This window comes from Physella acuta, unplaced genomic scaffold (assembly GCF_028476545.2).
Source record: "Physella acuta isolate Inbredline_101_S28 unplaced genomic scaffold, ASM2847654v3 ptg000211l, whole genome shotgun sequence".
In the NCBI taxonomy this organism is placed as follows: Eukaryota; Metazoa; Mollusca; class Gastropoda; family Physidae; genus Physella; species Physella acuta.
In genome coordinates, this window is record NW_026731730.1 from 460,541 (window position 1) to 477,586 (window position 17,046).

Sequence of the window (17,046 nt, forward strand, 5' to 3'; positions counted from 1 at the left end):
TAAGCCTAGGCAGGCTGAACGACAAATCAAGGTTAGCCTCCGGGAATGCTACTGCAATATTCCTATTAGTGTTTTCATTAAAAAATAATATTCTATATTATACCATTTCCATTCCTTCGAGCTATGGCGTACAAGTCAGGCTTTGATGGAAGAAAAACGCACAATACAAATTTCAATCTAGGGTTCATGGACCCTTTTAAAATTTTCCGGGCCTCTTTAAAACCTGCAGTCCACCCCTGTGTCTGTGCTATAATTTATTTAAACTCAACAACTGCATCCAGAAAACCCGTGAATAAAAGAACCGAATAACCTCCCCTTTCTTCTATTTATTCAATTCTCTTCTTGCCATCACACCCTCCCCCTGCTTATAATGACGATGAGATTAATTTAATCTACGTGTCTATTTAAACTACCGCATGACGCATTTATTATAGTTATTAAAAGTACCTCAATGTGGTGGCTAAGTTTTATCTAGGATTTCGCAGCATTAATTTTACTCCCTCTCTCCCCTACCCAAAACCAATAATTAAAATACAAATATGAGCGAGTCATTTCACTGCTTTGACTCACCTACTCCGAACTTTAAATAAACTTAAACATTTTACCAACGATATTTTTCAAGATTTTAATTTTAACCATTATTTTAATGTTTGATAATGGATCATTTTTTTTTAAATTAGTGTATCAATAGTTATAAGAAATAGCACAGGGGTATTTCATCTCTGTGCCGATCAAATACACTCGGAACATTTGATTGAATTATTATTAAATCAAACAAATTTAAGTTCTTATTTATTTCACATTTGACTATAAAGGTTTCTAATATGTAGATTTACCGAGTGTCAAAACGTACTGTAATGTCCATTAGATTGACAAGGGTCTAGCCCGTAGTGTCGAAACGAAAGTACAAAAATTTTAGTATTGTCCGTACTGTCGAAATTATTTTTTTGCTATTTAAAATATTAGATATTGATTATAGTTATAAACGTTTTTGATTTCTTCAAAATATATCACAAATACAATATGTAATTTTGTGTATTAAAAAAAAATAATCGCAACGTAAATCGGTGTTACAAAATAATCGTACGTGTTAATACTCGATTATTATAAGGGAAAAAAATGTCTAAAACAAGAACCAAAACAAAAAATTACTAAAACAAATAAAATTTTATATTCCTTCGTTTTTGAATTTACAAAAACTGAAATCGTCATTTAAAAACTCAGTTAATGGCATTTTTACAAGCTTTTATTTAACTTGATTCCTCGTGCTATTTCTCTCATGTCTGAGTCAGAGTTTCTTTCAGGCATCTCTTCTGGGGGGGGGGGGGGGGGGGATTTAATGGATTTTATATAAAAAAACATTCTTTTAACAGTGTCCGCTTCCCCCCCCCCCCCCCCAGGTGAAAAAAAGTCTGGAAGAAACACTGGCCTGGGTGGAAACTTTGCTAACAAAAAACAAAATTATACCCGAACCGATGGGGTTAAACTTGAATGTCACTTAGGTTAGATCTGATAATGCAATGTGCCACGAACTTTGACATAATTAGATGTGTTTCGTTCCTTTTTAAAATTAATTAAATATTTCTATGGCCTATAGTGCACACTTACTTATAATTTAAGGCCTATATATAATAAATATAAGCCTTTTTAAAAAAAAAAAGAAAAACGTAAATAGTAACAAAATATATGCGTGCACTATAAAGATGTATGGGACGGAGTGGTCTAGCGGTAGAGTTCGAATCCGGGTTCAAGTCAGTAGAGTCCCTGAGTCCACCCAACTCTGATGGGTATCTAACTCACGTTAGGGAAAGTAAAGGCGGCTGGGCATAGTGCTGACCACACTATCTCTTCATATGCCGAGGTCACAGAAACAAGTGAACTCTACTCAGTGGCGTAGCGAGGTCGGGTGTCACCCGGTGCGGCACTTAATGGTGTCACCCAACCAGAGGCGTTGAACCCTCCCCGGGGACAAACTTTCAAGTTTTCGATTTGCACCCCCCCTCAAACTTTTGATGTGCACCCCCCCCCTCAAGTTTCTCTCTATATATTTTGCTATTTTTTTTTTGCCTTGGTGTTACCCCCCTAAATGGTGTCACCCGGTACGGTCCGCACCGGGTGCAAAATAGCAAATAGCAAAATATATAGAGAAAAACTCGAGGGGGGGGGGGTGCAAATCGAAAGTTTGAGGGGGGGGGGTGCAAATCGAAAATTTGAAAGTTTGTCCCTGGGAAGGGTCTCTATGCCTCTGGGGGGTGACACCATTAAGTGCCGCACCGGGTGACACCCGACCTCGCTACGCCACTGATTTATATTATATATATTTGGTTTATATAAAATGTGGTGCATTAATTATTGTGTTTAAAGATAGTCATTTTATTTTATTCTTTTTTTTTAAGACAGTTGTTATATTTTTTATCAGTATTATTCAACAAATTTAATTTATATCAGTCTCATTTTGTTGCGACCGGGCACCCAAAAACATTTCAAAGTGCAATATTTAACTTTAATTGTGTTTTTCAAGGTTTCTAATTCTAATCTAAATTTAGATAGGTTAGCTGAGCCTAGTTTGAAGTCTTGAGTAGCCTATATGTTAAATGGCCCACTCTCCTGTCACCTGTCTATATAAAAAGGTTGGTTATTGGGCGTTTCACTGCTATCCGTAGGTCTTGAGTTTAGATCCCAGAATCAAGTACTTAGGACGTATCTGAGTTGATTCAGATCTGATGGGTACCTGACTATGTTTAATAAAGGTCATAGAACCGACCACATTATTATTATCACTTCTTATGGGTCTTCAATGGTCACGGAAACAGGAAAACTCTTCTTTGAAGTATGCCCTACTTACTGTAAGGTCCGAAATGGTATTTCCACGTGCTTTATTTTTCTGTAAAATGATTATTATTGTAGTTCAAATTGGATATCTCCGACGAAGTTTAAACTTAGAAATCTTTTTATTTTTTAATAAGGGGTCATCCATAAATGACCTCACGCTTCCCCCTACCCTCCGTCACACATCACAAAAATCAAGACCCCCCCCCTAAATGACGTCACAACCTCAGTCTACAACCCACACACCCCCCCCCCCCTCCTTAAAATTGCTGTAGAATTTTTCTTATAACATCGATATTTTTCCAAAATCTTGTCAGAACTAGATGTATGTCAACGGGAACAGGGCATTTCCCCCCTGTCAATTACCCCCCGGATATTCCCCCCCCCCCGACATTACCCCCCAGAGTAATTACCCCCCTGTCAATTACCCCCCGCCCAGTAGGACATTACCCCCCCCCCCCCCGGACAGGGTTAGAGTTAGGGTTAGAGCTAGGTTTAGGGTTAGGGCTAGGTTTAGTGTTAGGGTTAGGGTTAGGTTTTAGGGCTAGGGTTAGGGTTAGGGCTAGGGCTAGGGTTAGGGTTAGGGTTTGGGTTAGGGTTAGGGTTAGGTTTTAGGGTTAGGGTTAGGGCTAGGGCTAGGGCTAGGGCTAGGGCTAGGGCTAGGGCTAGGGCTAGGGCTAGGGCTAGGGCTAGGGCTAGGGCTAGGGCTAGGGCTAGGGTTAGGGTTAAGATTAGGGTTAGGGTTAGGGTTAGGGTTAGGGCTAGGGTTAGTGTTAGAGCTAGTTTTAGGGTTAGGGTTAGGGTTGTGTCTAGCTTTGGTTTTGGTTTTGTGTGAAGTTTTAGGCTAAGGTGGATTCTTAGGTTTTGGTCTTATTCTTAAGGTTTGGATTAAAGTAGTATATAGGTATAAAATTCTAGTTAGAGTTAGGATTTTAACTTGAAAGGGGGGGGGGGGGGGAATTCCCCCGGGGGGGGGGGGGGAATTGACAAGGGGGTAATTGACGGGGGGGGGGGGGGGTAATTGCTCCGGGGGTAAATACGGGGGGAAATGTCCGGGGGGGGGATATCCAGTGGGGTAATGTCCTGTAGCCATGTCAACATAGAGTATTTTGATCAATTCTACCTCAATTTATTATAAATCGTTTTGCAAAACGCGAAATAATGGCTAAAACTCGTTTTCTAGCATTGCTTTTTTTATAATGCAAAAGTGTGACGTCACACCATCTGAACACCCCTCCTCCCCCTCATCACACACCGTCACAAAATTACTGCCCCTCCCCCCCTACGAGTGTGACGTCATTTATGGATGACCCCTAAAACTATAATTAGTAAAAGAAAAAGAATGGAAATCTGTAAGTGATTCTAAGTGATGTCGCACTTCGAGCGTTAGGGGTGGGGAAATCCTAATTTGAAGTTAGGTGACGATTTGTAAAATATTACAGTTAAAATCTCTGTTGGTGTTGTGTTAGGGTTAGGGTTCGCTTAGAGTTACAATTAATCTAATCGTGTGTTAGAGCAGTCTATACATTACTATAGATTACTTATTGTAATTTAATTCAGTTAAGTTTAGTTCAGTTTAGTTTAGTTAAGTTTAGTTAATTTATAAGTTTATATATTAGATGGTGATGATCTATATTAGATCTATGTTTATTATAATCATACGCGTTGATATATTAGCTTAGAGTTGTGTTAGATTATGCTTTGGGTAAATTTAAAGTATGGGTTGGTTTTGCTTTCAACGTTGTATAAGGGGGGTCGTCCATAAATGACGTCACACTCGTATGGGGGAGGGGGCCGTAATTTTGTGATGAGGGGAGGGGGGGGGGTCAGATTGTGACGTCACCTTTTTTGCATTATAAAAAAAGCAATTTTAGAAAACGAGTTTTAGCCGAGTATTTTGTATTTTAGAAAACTTTTAATAAATTGTAATAGGAATTGATCAAAATACTCTATGTTGACAGAGTTCTGACAAGAATTTGGAAAAATATCGATGTTTTAAGAAAAAATTCAACAGCAATTATGAAGGGGGTTGTAGGCTGAGGAGTGACGTCATTTTAGGGGGTTGGAGGTCTGGCTTTTTGTGACGACGTGTGGTGGAGGGGGAGGGGGGGTAAAATCGTCATAAAAAAGCGTGACGTTATTTATGGATGACCCCTGTCGTTTAGTTTCTCTTAGTTTCAGAAAACGATTGAGATAATTTAATTTATTGTTGTTTTTTTTCACGTTTATGCATGATTTGGCTTAGGTCAATATTTGGTCACAAAAGTAAGTGAACAACAAAATGTCTGTTTGTGTGTGTGTGTGTGGGGGGGTCCTTTATGCATTATTACACCTTTCATCCGATCGACATGAAATGAAAAACTATGTGAATTTTGAGCATACTCAATGGCAGGTTTCCCGAAGAGCTACAAATTTAAACGCCTGCGGATCTCGTTTACCTTTAGCTTAAAGAGCGGGAAAAAGACTTTTTGCCAGTTGTTAAAAATGTAACTTATGAATTCATTGAAACACATACGATTTTAGAAACAAAATTAGCAAAAACATTATTTTATTTCGTCATCCATTTATTAAGTAATTTCGCTTAGATCTAGGCCCTTCTTCTGTTCTCAATCTACCTTTGTAATTAGTACGTAGCAAACATCGCAAATACATCATATTCTTGTCCAGTGGTTTATTTTTTTCTCAAGAAGGGCACTTGATATTTTCCGGAGGGGGGGGGGGGCGGACACTGGTAGAAGTATGTTTTCTATATAAATTCTGTTTCATTCGGGGGGGGGGGGAGCGGTAGACTTTCTTCGGGGGTGGGGGGAGATGCCTGGAAGCAGTGTTTCTTCCAGACTTTTTTTCTCCGGGGGTGCACTTGAATTTCTTTGGGGGGGGGCGGACACTGTCGAAAGTATATATTTTCTATATAAATTCCATTTTGTTCGGGGGGGGGGGGGGGGCGGTGAAAGAGATGCCTAGAAGAAACTCTGCCTGGAAGAAACTCTGCCTGGAAGAAACTTTGTTCTTGTATTTGTTCTCTCTGAAATTGATTAAACCATCATAAATAAGTCGCAACCCACCTTGCCGAGCTTTGACTTAAGTTGGTATTGTTTTCTGTACTATTGTCATCGTGGATTCTGGGGCTAATCGCTTAAAGTTTGTCAATATTAGTGAATGAGGCTGACCAGGCGAAATTTTGTTTTTCTCTGCGTCACGAGTAAACTTTTCTTCGTCAGATTCTTGTATCTTACCTTGCATCAGAGTGGATGTACTTGAGAAAGTTGGCATTGGAGTAACTCAGTCTTTTAGAGCGGCAAATAGATTGCGGGGGTGAACATGTACAACACTATTTTAGTTAACGAGTAATATACTTGACGTGTAACTAACTAGTACCTACTTATAAAGTTCATGAAGTCTACATCGGTGTTAGAGCCAGAAAGTATTTTATTACCGGTTTACTAACAAACATTAGGGTACTCTTGTAAATTCCCTAAATCTGACATCCTCACCTACTTCTGTAATAAAGGTGATCCACCTCCTCCAAGCAAAAGACACTTGCCCTAACCCCCCCCCCCCCCCCATAAACCTCTCGTACATAAAAACCACACTGTTATATTAATCCTTTGCTTTTTATTAAGCACCTGTCAGTGTCACCAAGCCATACATATCTTGCAACATATTACAGCTCAATTAGTTGTACAAGTCCATGTAGTACTTTCAAGCCTATTTACTAGTGATTGAGACATTGTCGCATGTGCTGGTATCCCACATTTTTAAAAGCTTGTCGGTGGGATATATATACACTTTGCTACAGAGGCGTAGCGAGGGCGTGGAGTGCGAACTAGCGACGTCACTGCTTTGCTATACTTTAATGTATGTGTTAACTATATATATAAAGATTGATAATGTGCATAATTATTATTTTTTTTAACCTCCCAATACAGATGCATAAAAATATGCAATTTGCAATTCTCTTGAATTACTTTTACTAATACTAGTGTAAATCATAGTAAATGCTAGACATGTTTACTTCACTGTGAGATGAATGCCCTTCCCCCCTCCCACTACAAGAAAATGACAGGTACACAAACTGGCTACTTAAATTTATACCGTAACATGACATTGAACTACACAAAAAAAAAACAAGAAGCGATAGTTTACTTGTTTAAAATTTTTAGTCACATTAAAAGAATACTTTTGATGCTACAATTAAGTAATAGATCATATAGGTTACAAGTGGACAAGTAAGTAGATAGATAAATCAATATTATCAGATTTCAGTATGCTCAATAACTAGACAAAATGGAATCAATACATACAACCTCCACAATAAATAAAAATTTGATGGCAACAGACAATCTCTAATCCACATCTTAATCTAACAAGTTTTTAATATGATATGACTGTGTGTAACTAGACCTTAGTTTCACACACAAACATAAATATATGCATATATATATATATATATATATATAGATAGATAGATAGATAGATAGATACACATATTTATAAACAAATACTGCGTAGCAGAATATCTCTACATGAAAGCCAACCTAGTGAAAAAATTGAATTTGCACATTCAATCACTAAGAAATTCAGCAATATTATCCAACACCTCTACAAAGACTCCAACTGCCAGATTATCCACAAGTTAACCAGCCCTTTTTCAGTGAGTACAGAAATGTTATAAGTATAAGCTTTTCACCAATAAAGTACATCAGACCAAAACGTTGAAATACAGTGGACCCTCACTTAGCTGGAGGTCTAGATATTGAGGATGCTATACTCTCACATTGACAACATGCCCAATCCACGCTAAGCAAACTATGATGAACCTTCTTAATATAGGCTTAATGATCAACTGGAAAAAACAGAAGAGATAAGAATCAACAACAAACAGGAGTTCCACTTAGGATACAAGAAATGACTGTCTTGGAGCAGGATCGCTTCACACATCTAGGATCTGTTGTAAGAAGATGGGGGAGCAGATGAGGACATCAAAAGACATATCAGCAAAGTATCCAACATCCTCCGCACAATATGGATGTCAAGAGCTGTCTACAGTTTTCCAAATATGACTGTTGAACAGCAATGTAAAATTTGTTCTCCTCTATGGTTCTGAGACTTTCAATAATGAATGGCTGTGTAGCAAACTGAACATCAGGTGGGCTGAAAAAATAACCAACTGTGATGTTCTAACATCCATCTTGAAGAGACGCCTTAATCCTCAGGCTGGTAAATCCTGGGAAACAAAAAATACACATTCTGTAAAAAAATAAAGACAACTGTTTAATCTTTAAAGAGACGCCCTCCACCAGTTGCTGTTATGGTGACATATTAAAACTGGAATATCTTGAGTGTGGAAATTGTACTAAAATAAAGATTGTCTACAAAGGTCTACCCTTTATTTCAAACATTTGTTTGACAATGTGGCTTTGGCAAACATGCTGACTGATATAGCACACATTTTGAATTAACAGTAAGATATCTGAGTTTTTTACATTTAGAATCAATAGTGCCCACATATTAGTTCATGTATGAAAATATCTTTTTTAGTTTAGTTCAACTCATATATAGCCCTACTAAATATTAAAATAAAATAGCATCAAAAAATTTTTTTAGTTACCAGTTATACTATGATAGCACCTTCCAGCAAGATTTCACTGTTTTATTAATCCAGGTTCGCTGCAGACAAACAAAATGTTTTGGTTAACAAATTAAAAATATCTGTATCACATCACTTAAGTTTATTTAGCCTGCCGGTCCATGGGGCAAGTGCAGTAGAGATAAGCTGTTTCTGTGACTTCAGCATATGAAGGGATAGTGTGGTCAGCACTATGCCCAGTCTCCTTTACTTTTCCTAACGTGAGTTAGGTACCTATCAGAGCAGCTGGGTGGACTCAGGGAAGTTCTGCTGACTTGAATCCAGATTCAAACTTTAGACTTTGGGTTATACAGTCTTGCTCCATAGCTAAGCCACACCATCACCTTACATAATTTGCTTTAAATCAAATGTTTGCACCCCACTTCTCATTGGGAAGTACATTGCAGTACAGTTGGTGCTTGTTTAGTGTAACCTTAAATTCACAATGATAAATAAACAAATGATTTATAAAATATAACTATATACAAATAATACAGTGTATGTGAGTAGCAGAACATTGGATAACTAACCTGATAGTCTCAAGTTCTAATAATGGGCTCTAGTAACTGGTTGGGAAAATAAAGGTGGCTGAGCATTGTATTGAACTTGACTACACTATCCCTTCCTATGCCAAAGTCAGAGAAACTCATGATCTCTCCATCTGTCCCATGGACCTGAAAGGAAGCTTACATGTACAAATAAAAAAAAATTAACAAAATACAATCACAACAGTTCAGCTCTACATAATGGTTTTTAATTTATCATGCAGCTTTATTATTCAGTGTTACATTTTTTACTGTTATAATGCAATTAGTTTACCAACAAAAGTTTCACCTTTAATTAAATCAGATTGGAAATTCTTTCATATTTACAATCATACCTGGTTTGTTTCAACCTATCACAGCACTTGGTTTTATTTTTTACTGTAATCATAAACCCATAAGCACAAAACACCTGCAAAACAATGACAAGATCAGTTTACTTTATTATACTACAGTATAAATGGTACTTAAAAGTGATACTAATAATATTACTAATATCTTAATTTAGTTTACACTCTTAAATGAAATACTTAAAATTTAGAATGTAGCATAGTCCCCCACCCCACAGAAGTCACATAAAGGGATCTGAACAATTAACTCTTAAAGTAACATACATGGTAGTACTCTAGCCACTTGAATACAGAGGGTTGTAAATCAGTTGATTGCAGTGTTCTAGAACATTGTTCGTATCTTTGTCCCTGTGTCTGTCTTATTCCTGTCTCCATGTTGAGAGAACCTGAAGATTAAAGTTTTGAAATTAGTAAAAATTTAAATAAGTGCTTACGTCTAAGGCCCAATGGCATCGCTAGATCAGGTGTCACACAAGTAACGAGGTTTATCTTTAGTCTGTTAATAATACAGTTGGAACTTGGATGTAGCAATGTTTTCTCTATAGTTAGTACTTTAGTACCTTTACGACATGGTATCACCCCCACCCTCTGGTAATAATTGTCAATTGGTACTTAAAAGACTATTTAACTTTAATTAATCATTAATGGGACTGGCAAAACAACATTTTTCTTCTGTATATTTTGCAATTTTTTGCCTTGGTGTCACCCCCTTAAATAGTGTCATCTGGTGCAGTCTGCACCCCCCACCCGTGTTATGCTAGCTAAGGCAAGGGTTATCAATAAAAATGTTATAAATAAAAAAAATATTAATAAATTAATAATAAGCCTAATTACTATAATTAGGTAATTTTTAGATTATTAGATCTAGTAATTATTAATTAATTATTAATAAATAATAGTAATATTAATTATAATTATTAATTAATAATAAAATACGCTCAACTGGAGGTGAACGTGAAACGGGGAATAAAATACGTTAAAATAGAGATGTAGATGTAGATCTAATTATTGTGTAATTTACTAATCAGTGCCAAGATCTATCTTATTTTCTACAAAAAGGTCTAGAGATCTAGATATTTCCCACCAAATCAATTAATTATGTTTTCTGTTGGGTCTAGTTTCGGTATCGTAAATTATTTAAGTAAAATAAACAACGATCTTAGCTGTTCGACTACTTAAAAATATTTCAGCGGGATTTTCGACAGTACGGCCAAGTTTAAAATATCTGTACTTTCGTTTCGACACTACGGGCTAATCCCGATTGACAATGTCTTCATCCAACTCGCAAACGATGAGTACCGTGGAAGTACAAAACGAACTTCCTGAAAACGACTTACATGTTCTTGACATTGTCCCGTTAGACCCAGTGAGCGATGATCTGCTTAAAACTGTGACCATAGTTAATTACGCTTTCTTGATTGGGGTCATTAGCGTCACCGGGGTCGTCCTGAATCTCGTCACCATCGCCGTCTTTTTAAAACAGGGGTTTAAGGATCCCATCAACATCCCGCTGGTCGGGTTGGCCGTGGCTGATACAGGAGGGTTGGTGTTTCTCATATGGATGAGCCTGTGCTACAACCCCCTAGTTGTTAACAGCCTAGAGCGGTTGGATCTGGTTGGCATACAGCACATCACAGCCGGATGGCCTCACGTTTGCTTCACGCGGATAACGAGTTGGATGACTGTCTTCATCACGTTCGAGAGGTACCTGTGCATCGCTTTCCCGCTCAAAGTCAAGGCCATTCTCACCCCGAGACGCACCGCCATCATCGTCATCGTGATTTTTATTCTTTTAATTTTAACCGTCGTTCCCGTTTACATCGCCATACACATCGACCGTGTGTTCAGCTCTAAACAAAACAAAACAGTCTTCACTATCGTCTACATTGAAGATGGCGTCGACCTGGAAAAAATCTCCCTGTACTGCAATGCTTTTTTACAACTTTCGTCCTTTGTCATTGTCGCTGTGTTGACAACAGGACTTGTTGTAAAAATAACTCAGAAATCAAAATGGCGGAACGCTACGTCATCAGCTAACCAGAACGAGGCCGTATCCTCAAGGGATAAAAAAGTCGTCAGGATGGTGATATTCATCTCAGGGATATTTATCCTCAGTTTCACCCCAGTCGTCATTAACATGCTCGGTATGTTGGTCGTTGCAGACTATACCGTTGGGGGCAGGTATCAGAACCTGTTCCTTTTCTGTTCGACTTTTGGTTTTAACCTCGAGGCCATCAACTCCAGTGCCAACATCTTCGTCTACTTGAAGATGAGCAGCAAGTTCAAGGAAGTGTTCATGTCCATGTTTTGTAACGTCAAAAAACAATAGCTCGCCCTAATGGTTGGTGGTAGACTTTCGCTGTATTTTATATAATGAGAGTCAACAATACAAACGATTATTCTCCAAGTTTTCTGAGAAAATAGTGTAAAATCAGTTGACCAGCTGTTGGTTTTTCCATTCCAACCCTTAGAATAAGCGAGTATCCTTTTCTTATTTTTTTCTTCAGTGCTATTTCATTTTATCCGCGACAATAAACAAAACCCAATAGAAAAAAATATGAAGATTTAATTAGAGAAAATTTTTAAGTGATAGACTTGGGAAGTGTTTCTTTCAGACATTTTTCTCCGGGAGGGGATCGTTTGAAACTTCCAGAAGGGGGCGCACTTAAAAGCTAGGTTGTGACTGGTTAGTATATATAAAACTATTATCAAGGAAAAGTGATACTCATGTAAGCAAAACATTTTTAATAACAAGGCTATGAAGATTAGGAAATGTATACAAGCTATTAAAAAGGGCTAAATTTTTTTGGCTCAATCATCAAACTTTTTTACAAGCTTTTATTTAACTCACTTCCTCGTGAGTCATCAGTCGTCAGTCTGTCTAGATCGAAACGTCCGAGCGAAATTGCAGGCACTTCTAACTGACAGATACGGTTCGTAATTGGTACGTGAAGAAATGAAGACAATGCATCGTTTTAATAACAAGGTTTTATGTAATAATGCACTAAAAAGGAGAAAATAAATTATACACTACTATTTAAATAACTATAAAGAAAAGCGTGGGTCTCTTCCTAAATATTAGTAAAGTATCCAATAGATACTAAAGTGAACCACGCTTTTCTTTATAGCTATTTAAATAGTAGTGTATAATTTATTTTCTCCTTTTTAGTGCATTATTACTTAAAACCTTGTTATTAAAATGTTTTCTATGCATTTTTTTACAAGCTTTTATTTAACTCACTCTCTTTGTATGTCGTCTGTCTGTCTAGATCGAAACGCCCGAGCGAAATTGCAGGCACTTCTAGCTGACAGATACGGTTCGTAATTGGTACGTGGGTCGAGACATGAAGACAATGTATCTTGACATTCAATTTGACTTAATTGGATGCCTAATTAATTTTTTATGAATTAATTAAAATTTTGACCGAATTAGTAGGCAGTTCTATCTAACTACTCCACACGCATAATTGGGGCAATATTAATGCATATTATAAACGATAAACGTCCATAACTCTCGGAGTATTAAAAACATGTAATTGTGTTTTATTGGATTAATGTATTTAATGTATTTGCTCCAGCTACATATGTCTGAATTTGAATGAATACCGACGAATTGTTTCAGCCAATTTCAAAACAGTTTTTCATTCAATGTATCCCTGTCAATCAAACATATTACCACAACAGTTTTGTAGTGCTTCGATTTTTATTATTGTATGAATGGCAATATGAACCATTTTTAACTTAGAATGGCGATTTCTTTGGTGAAAATGACAACATATTTTACAATGGGTAACTAACTTTTAAACAAAAAATCTAAATCAAACAAATCCGTGGGCTTTTTTTTTATGAGGTTCGGTTTTTTTTCTTTTTTCTTTTGGTTGGGCAAGGTGGGCAAGGAGGATTATGATGAGGGGGAGACCGGCATAATTTAATGAATTGTTTATAAATCGCCGTTTTGATTATATAAACACAATCTTAAACTTATACACAAAGTGCAAAGATTTATACAGGAACAAAATAAATGAATTATATAAAACTAGAAAAACAATCACATAATGAGAATAATATATATTGTGTTATGTAAACAAATAAAATTTAAAGTAGAAAGAAAATTTTAAAAATAATAAATATATAATGAGAGGTATTAGTTTAAAATTTAATAAGAAATGTTAGTTTTATTGATATATCAATTAAATTGATATTTAAAACACCAAAAAAATTGAACCTGTGGGATCGTAACAAGTTTCCTCCAGGCATCTCTTCGGGGGATGTGGTGTGCGTTGGGGGGGGGGGGGGGAGAGACCCCCACCACCTCCTGAACAAAATGGAATTTATATAGAAAAAATATACTTTTACCAGTGTCTGTAACCCCCCCCCCCCCCCCCCGCCAAAATATCAAGTGCCCCCTTCCCCCGGAAAAAAAAAGTGTGGAAGAAACACTGATTATAATATTGCTTATTTTCGGCTACATTTATTATTGCTTGTAAATAGCATTAAAAGTATACACATAGTATTTCTCTTATTCCAGCAGCATCAGACATTATAAACTCTTCTCCCTCTCAATCTTTCTCATTATCTCTCTCTCCCTCCCTCTCCCTCTCTCTCTCTCTCTCTCTCTCTCTCTCTCTCTCTCTCTCTTTCTTTCTTTCACTCATGGAAACTGTATACAAAATAATTCACTCGATATTTTAAATAAAATGTAATACATAAACATTACGTGTTTCTTGTTCATCGTAGAATCATCCTACACATTTTACTGTAGACACATTCTAACAACAACACGACTACTGATATCAACACCCCTATTCCGCAAAAATAGAACAGCCCTTCCATGTATTCAACCTTCAAAGACAAGTCTGCGTCTCTGTTCATGTGTGTCATGTTCAGGTCATTGGACTTTACATTTTTCTCAACATAAAAATTTAAAAGACCAGTGTCTCTCAGTAGCAGAATCTTCTCTGAGAACACTTCAACTAGCTTCGACTTCTTGGGGAAAATAAAACCGAGGTACGTGGTCATTATGTAATCTTTGAGAACGACAAGCGAGTAGGGATCAGACAAGTGCCACTTTACATATTCAAGGTCATCACTAAAGAAAAACGAAACGTATTTCTCGGTGTTTAACTTGCGAATCTGGTCTTCAATAGTTCCTTTAACGCTCGGGTCCGTTAAGGCAAACTGTTCCATTTTGTCATAAAGTACCTTTAACAGAGAACCATTTTTGGCATTTTTCATGACGTTGAAGAAAGAAGATTCATTGAAAAGACCCCATTTATAATCTCCCCTTGCTATTAGCTCTTCCAAAGTAGAGAATGGGATAACTTTCCCTTGATCGACCAGATCTGCTGTTATATTACCGGTGAAGGTGGCAGTTAAAATAAGAAGCATCAGACACCAAGAAAAGAGTAAGATGCGTGCCGATTGGTCCGATGGGGTTGGTAGACTATCTTGTGTGAATATTGAACCAACGAATGTAAAAAATAAAGCAACAAGCAATTCCATGGAATTCCCATTTCTGCACATAGCCAAGCTTTGTTTTGAACACCTTAACTTTTTCCTGGTATGCTTGTTACTGCCTTCAGAATACTTATTCGTGCCATTCATCGAGTTCTTTTCAATGACGTAACTCGTTTGAGATGAAACTTTATCTGATGAATATAAGACACCAGAGCTATGGAAATTTGTTTTGTTACTACTTATGTCAATCTCAGAAGTAAGTTCGGGGCAAGAATCGCCAAACTCATTGGAAAAGGTTACTGTTGATACATTGGATAGAGCAGGCTCTTTGCTAGGCATTTGGTGCAGGTATTTAGATCTCCTCATGAATATGCTGTCTGAATTATCTTTCACCTCAGGTGACACCCAGAGAATCAGAAGGTATAACGTCATTGTGAAGACGAGCGCTAAGAGCAGTGAAGCGTAAACGCTGACCTGGAACAGTTTAAGTGGAGAGCTAATCTCCGATCTTGCAGAGTTCATGTACGCGGCGCTGATGTTGCTACGTATTATCGGGGATGAAACCGTGTGGTTGTAATAGATTTGGGAGCTGGTCATGTAGGTGGTGGCGCCCATATCGACCTCTGACCCCCCGACGATTTCGGTGAATTTCTCCCAAGTTAAGTTTTTGTCTAACCCTGGGTCAGGCGTGAACTGGACGGTGAAGTTGAGCATCTCGGCCAACACTTCAATCACCTGCACGTACAAACCGGTGTAGGTCAATCGACCAGAGGTGGGGTCGGTCACTGTATACAGGTGGGATAGCCACTCTTTGGCCAGGATTAGAATGGTCCGGCCATTTAGCCCAAACTTGGTGTTCGGGAATATTCTACAAGTTGCGGGTATCTGGACCTCACCATCCATGTTCAGCTTCTCTAGTTCCCTCTGCCTATGTTGTCTCCACATTAAAGTAAACACATCTTTGACAGCAATATTAAACATTGATTCCTCTAAAACAAAAACGGCAATGTTATCCAGTGTTGTTTTTTGAACCGATTCACGTAACGATAGAATTTGGTTTGAATTTAAAACGATAAGAAATCTGGAATCGTGTGCCATCAAAGCGCCCACATCTCGTTGTTTCACGTCAAAAACTCGCTGAGCACTGTCTAAGATCAAGGACGGATCTACGGACACAAAAATAAAATTTCTGCTCTGTTTTTGGCTGTAGGCGTCCCATAGAAATCTCTTTAGCTCCTCAGAATTGTCGAACTTATCTGGCAACTCGTAATGTAGCAGCTGTCGGTTTGGTGGCAAACTCTTCAAAAACGGCAAAACATGTTGATCACTACTTGTAAACAAAACAAAATGATCCCAACCACAAGCGTTGACCTCTCGCATTATAATATGAAAATTATCTTCGTTCATTGATCTTGACCCTATTTGTGTTAGTTGGCTATTTATAGCTTCCAACGAATTTTGAAAATTCAACTCTGAAAGTTTAAAATTCGTCAAGAAAATATACGCAAAAATAAACCACACTGATGCCATTTTACTGACGACACTGAAGTGTAGAAATGAATCGCCTCAGCGTGTGCGCTGTTTTAGCCCCTAATAGCTCGACCATAGATTAAACAAGTGTGAAAAATTCCACCTACACTACTCTCTATTCATGTAATGGCGTGACTACTATAAAAACTGTCGAGTGTTGAAAGCGCCTTCGCAAACGCACGGAATTGATTTCTTCTTTAAATTTGAATTGCACGGCAAACATAAGCGACGGCGAACCGCTGGACGAATAATTTAACTGTACTGTAGCATGTGACCTGACGGGGATGGTGCTTCTTTCCGCTCCATGGATCCTGTCAGACAACTTTTAACATCATCTATGCTAACATGGATTCATCTTTGCTGTGATGCATGTTCTCAATATAGGTTGAACGAATGGATGTTGTGACGCGTATCGTGTGCTAGTGACGTTTTGTGTAGAGGCTGGTTGCTGCGCATTGTGTGTGAGTTAATCTTATCTTGATCTTCTTGTTGAGGGGTGTAGATGACCGGTGTGACTTAGTCGGGAGAGTGATCTGTGAGACGTCCATGTGGATGACGATTATAAACTGAACCTATGAGACCAGTACCAGAAGAGAGACGCGTCTCCGTAAAGAGACACCAAGCTATGTTAGGGGTCGTCACCCCTCCTACCCGTCCACTAAATATTAGTAAAGGTATCCAATAGATAATATGGTGACCCATGCTTTTT

The 17,046-nt window shown here is 37.8% G+C and overlaps 1 protein-coding gene and 1 long non-coding RNA gene across 4 annotated transcripts; one reads left to right on the forward strand and one right to left on the reverse strand.

Annotated features, from left to right (window-relative positions):
• Positions 1–7,015: 7,015 nt before the first annotated feature.
• On the reverse strand, positions 7,016–10,460 carry LOC131937513 (uncharacterized). Of its 3 annotated transcripts, XR_009386233.1 has the most exons (6): positions 10,435–10,460; positions 9,615–9,736; positions 9,339–9,412; positions 8,989–9,143; positions 8,441–8,499; positions 7,016–8,056 (listed from the first exon to the last, which is right to left on the reverse strand). It is a non-coding gene; the product is annotated as an uncharacterized LOC131937513 (long non-coding RNA). The 3 variants fall into 3 exon arrangements; XR_009386231.1 differs by lacking the exon at positions 10,435–10,460 and having other exon boundaries at positions 9,615–9,773; XR_009386232.1 differs by lacking the exon at positions 10,435–10,460 and having other exon boundaries at positions 8,989–9,132; positions 9,615–9,768.
• A 181-nt stretch (positions 10,461–10,641) lies between these two features.
• On the forward strand, positions 10,642–11,679 carry LOC131937500 (FMRFamide receptor-like). The gene has a single exon (XM_059294983.1). It carries the CDS (start codon positions 10,642–10,644, stop codon positions 11,677–11,679), a length of 1,038 nt encoding a protein of 345 aa, XP_059150966.1.
• Positions 11,680–17,046: the final 5,367 nt, after the last annotated feature.

Excerpts from the sequence above, each read along its gene's own strand:
- LOC131937500 (XM_059294983.1), top strand. The coding sequence starts at position 10,642 with ATGAGTACCGTGGAAGTACAAAACGAACTTCCTGAAAACGACTTACAT.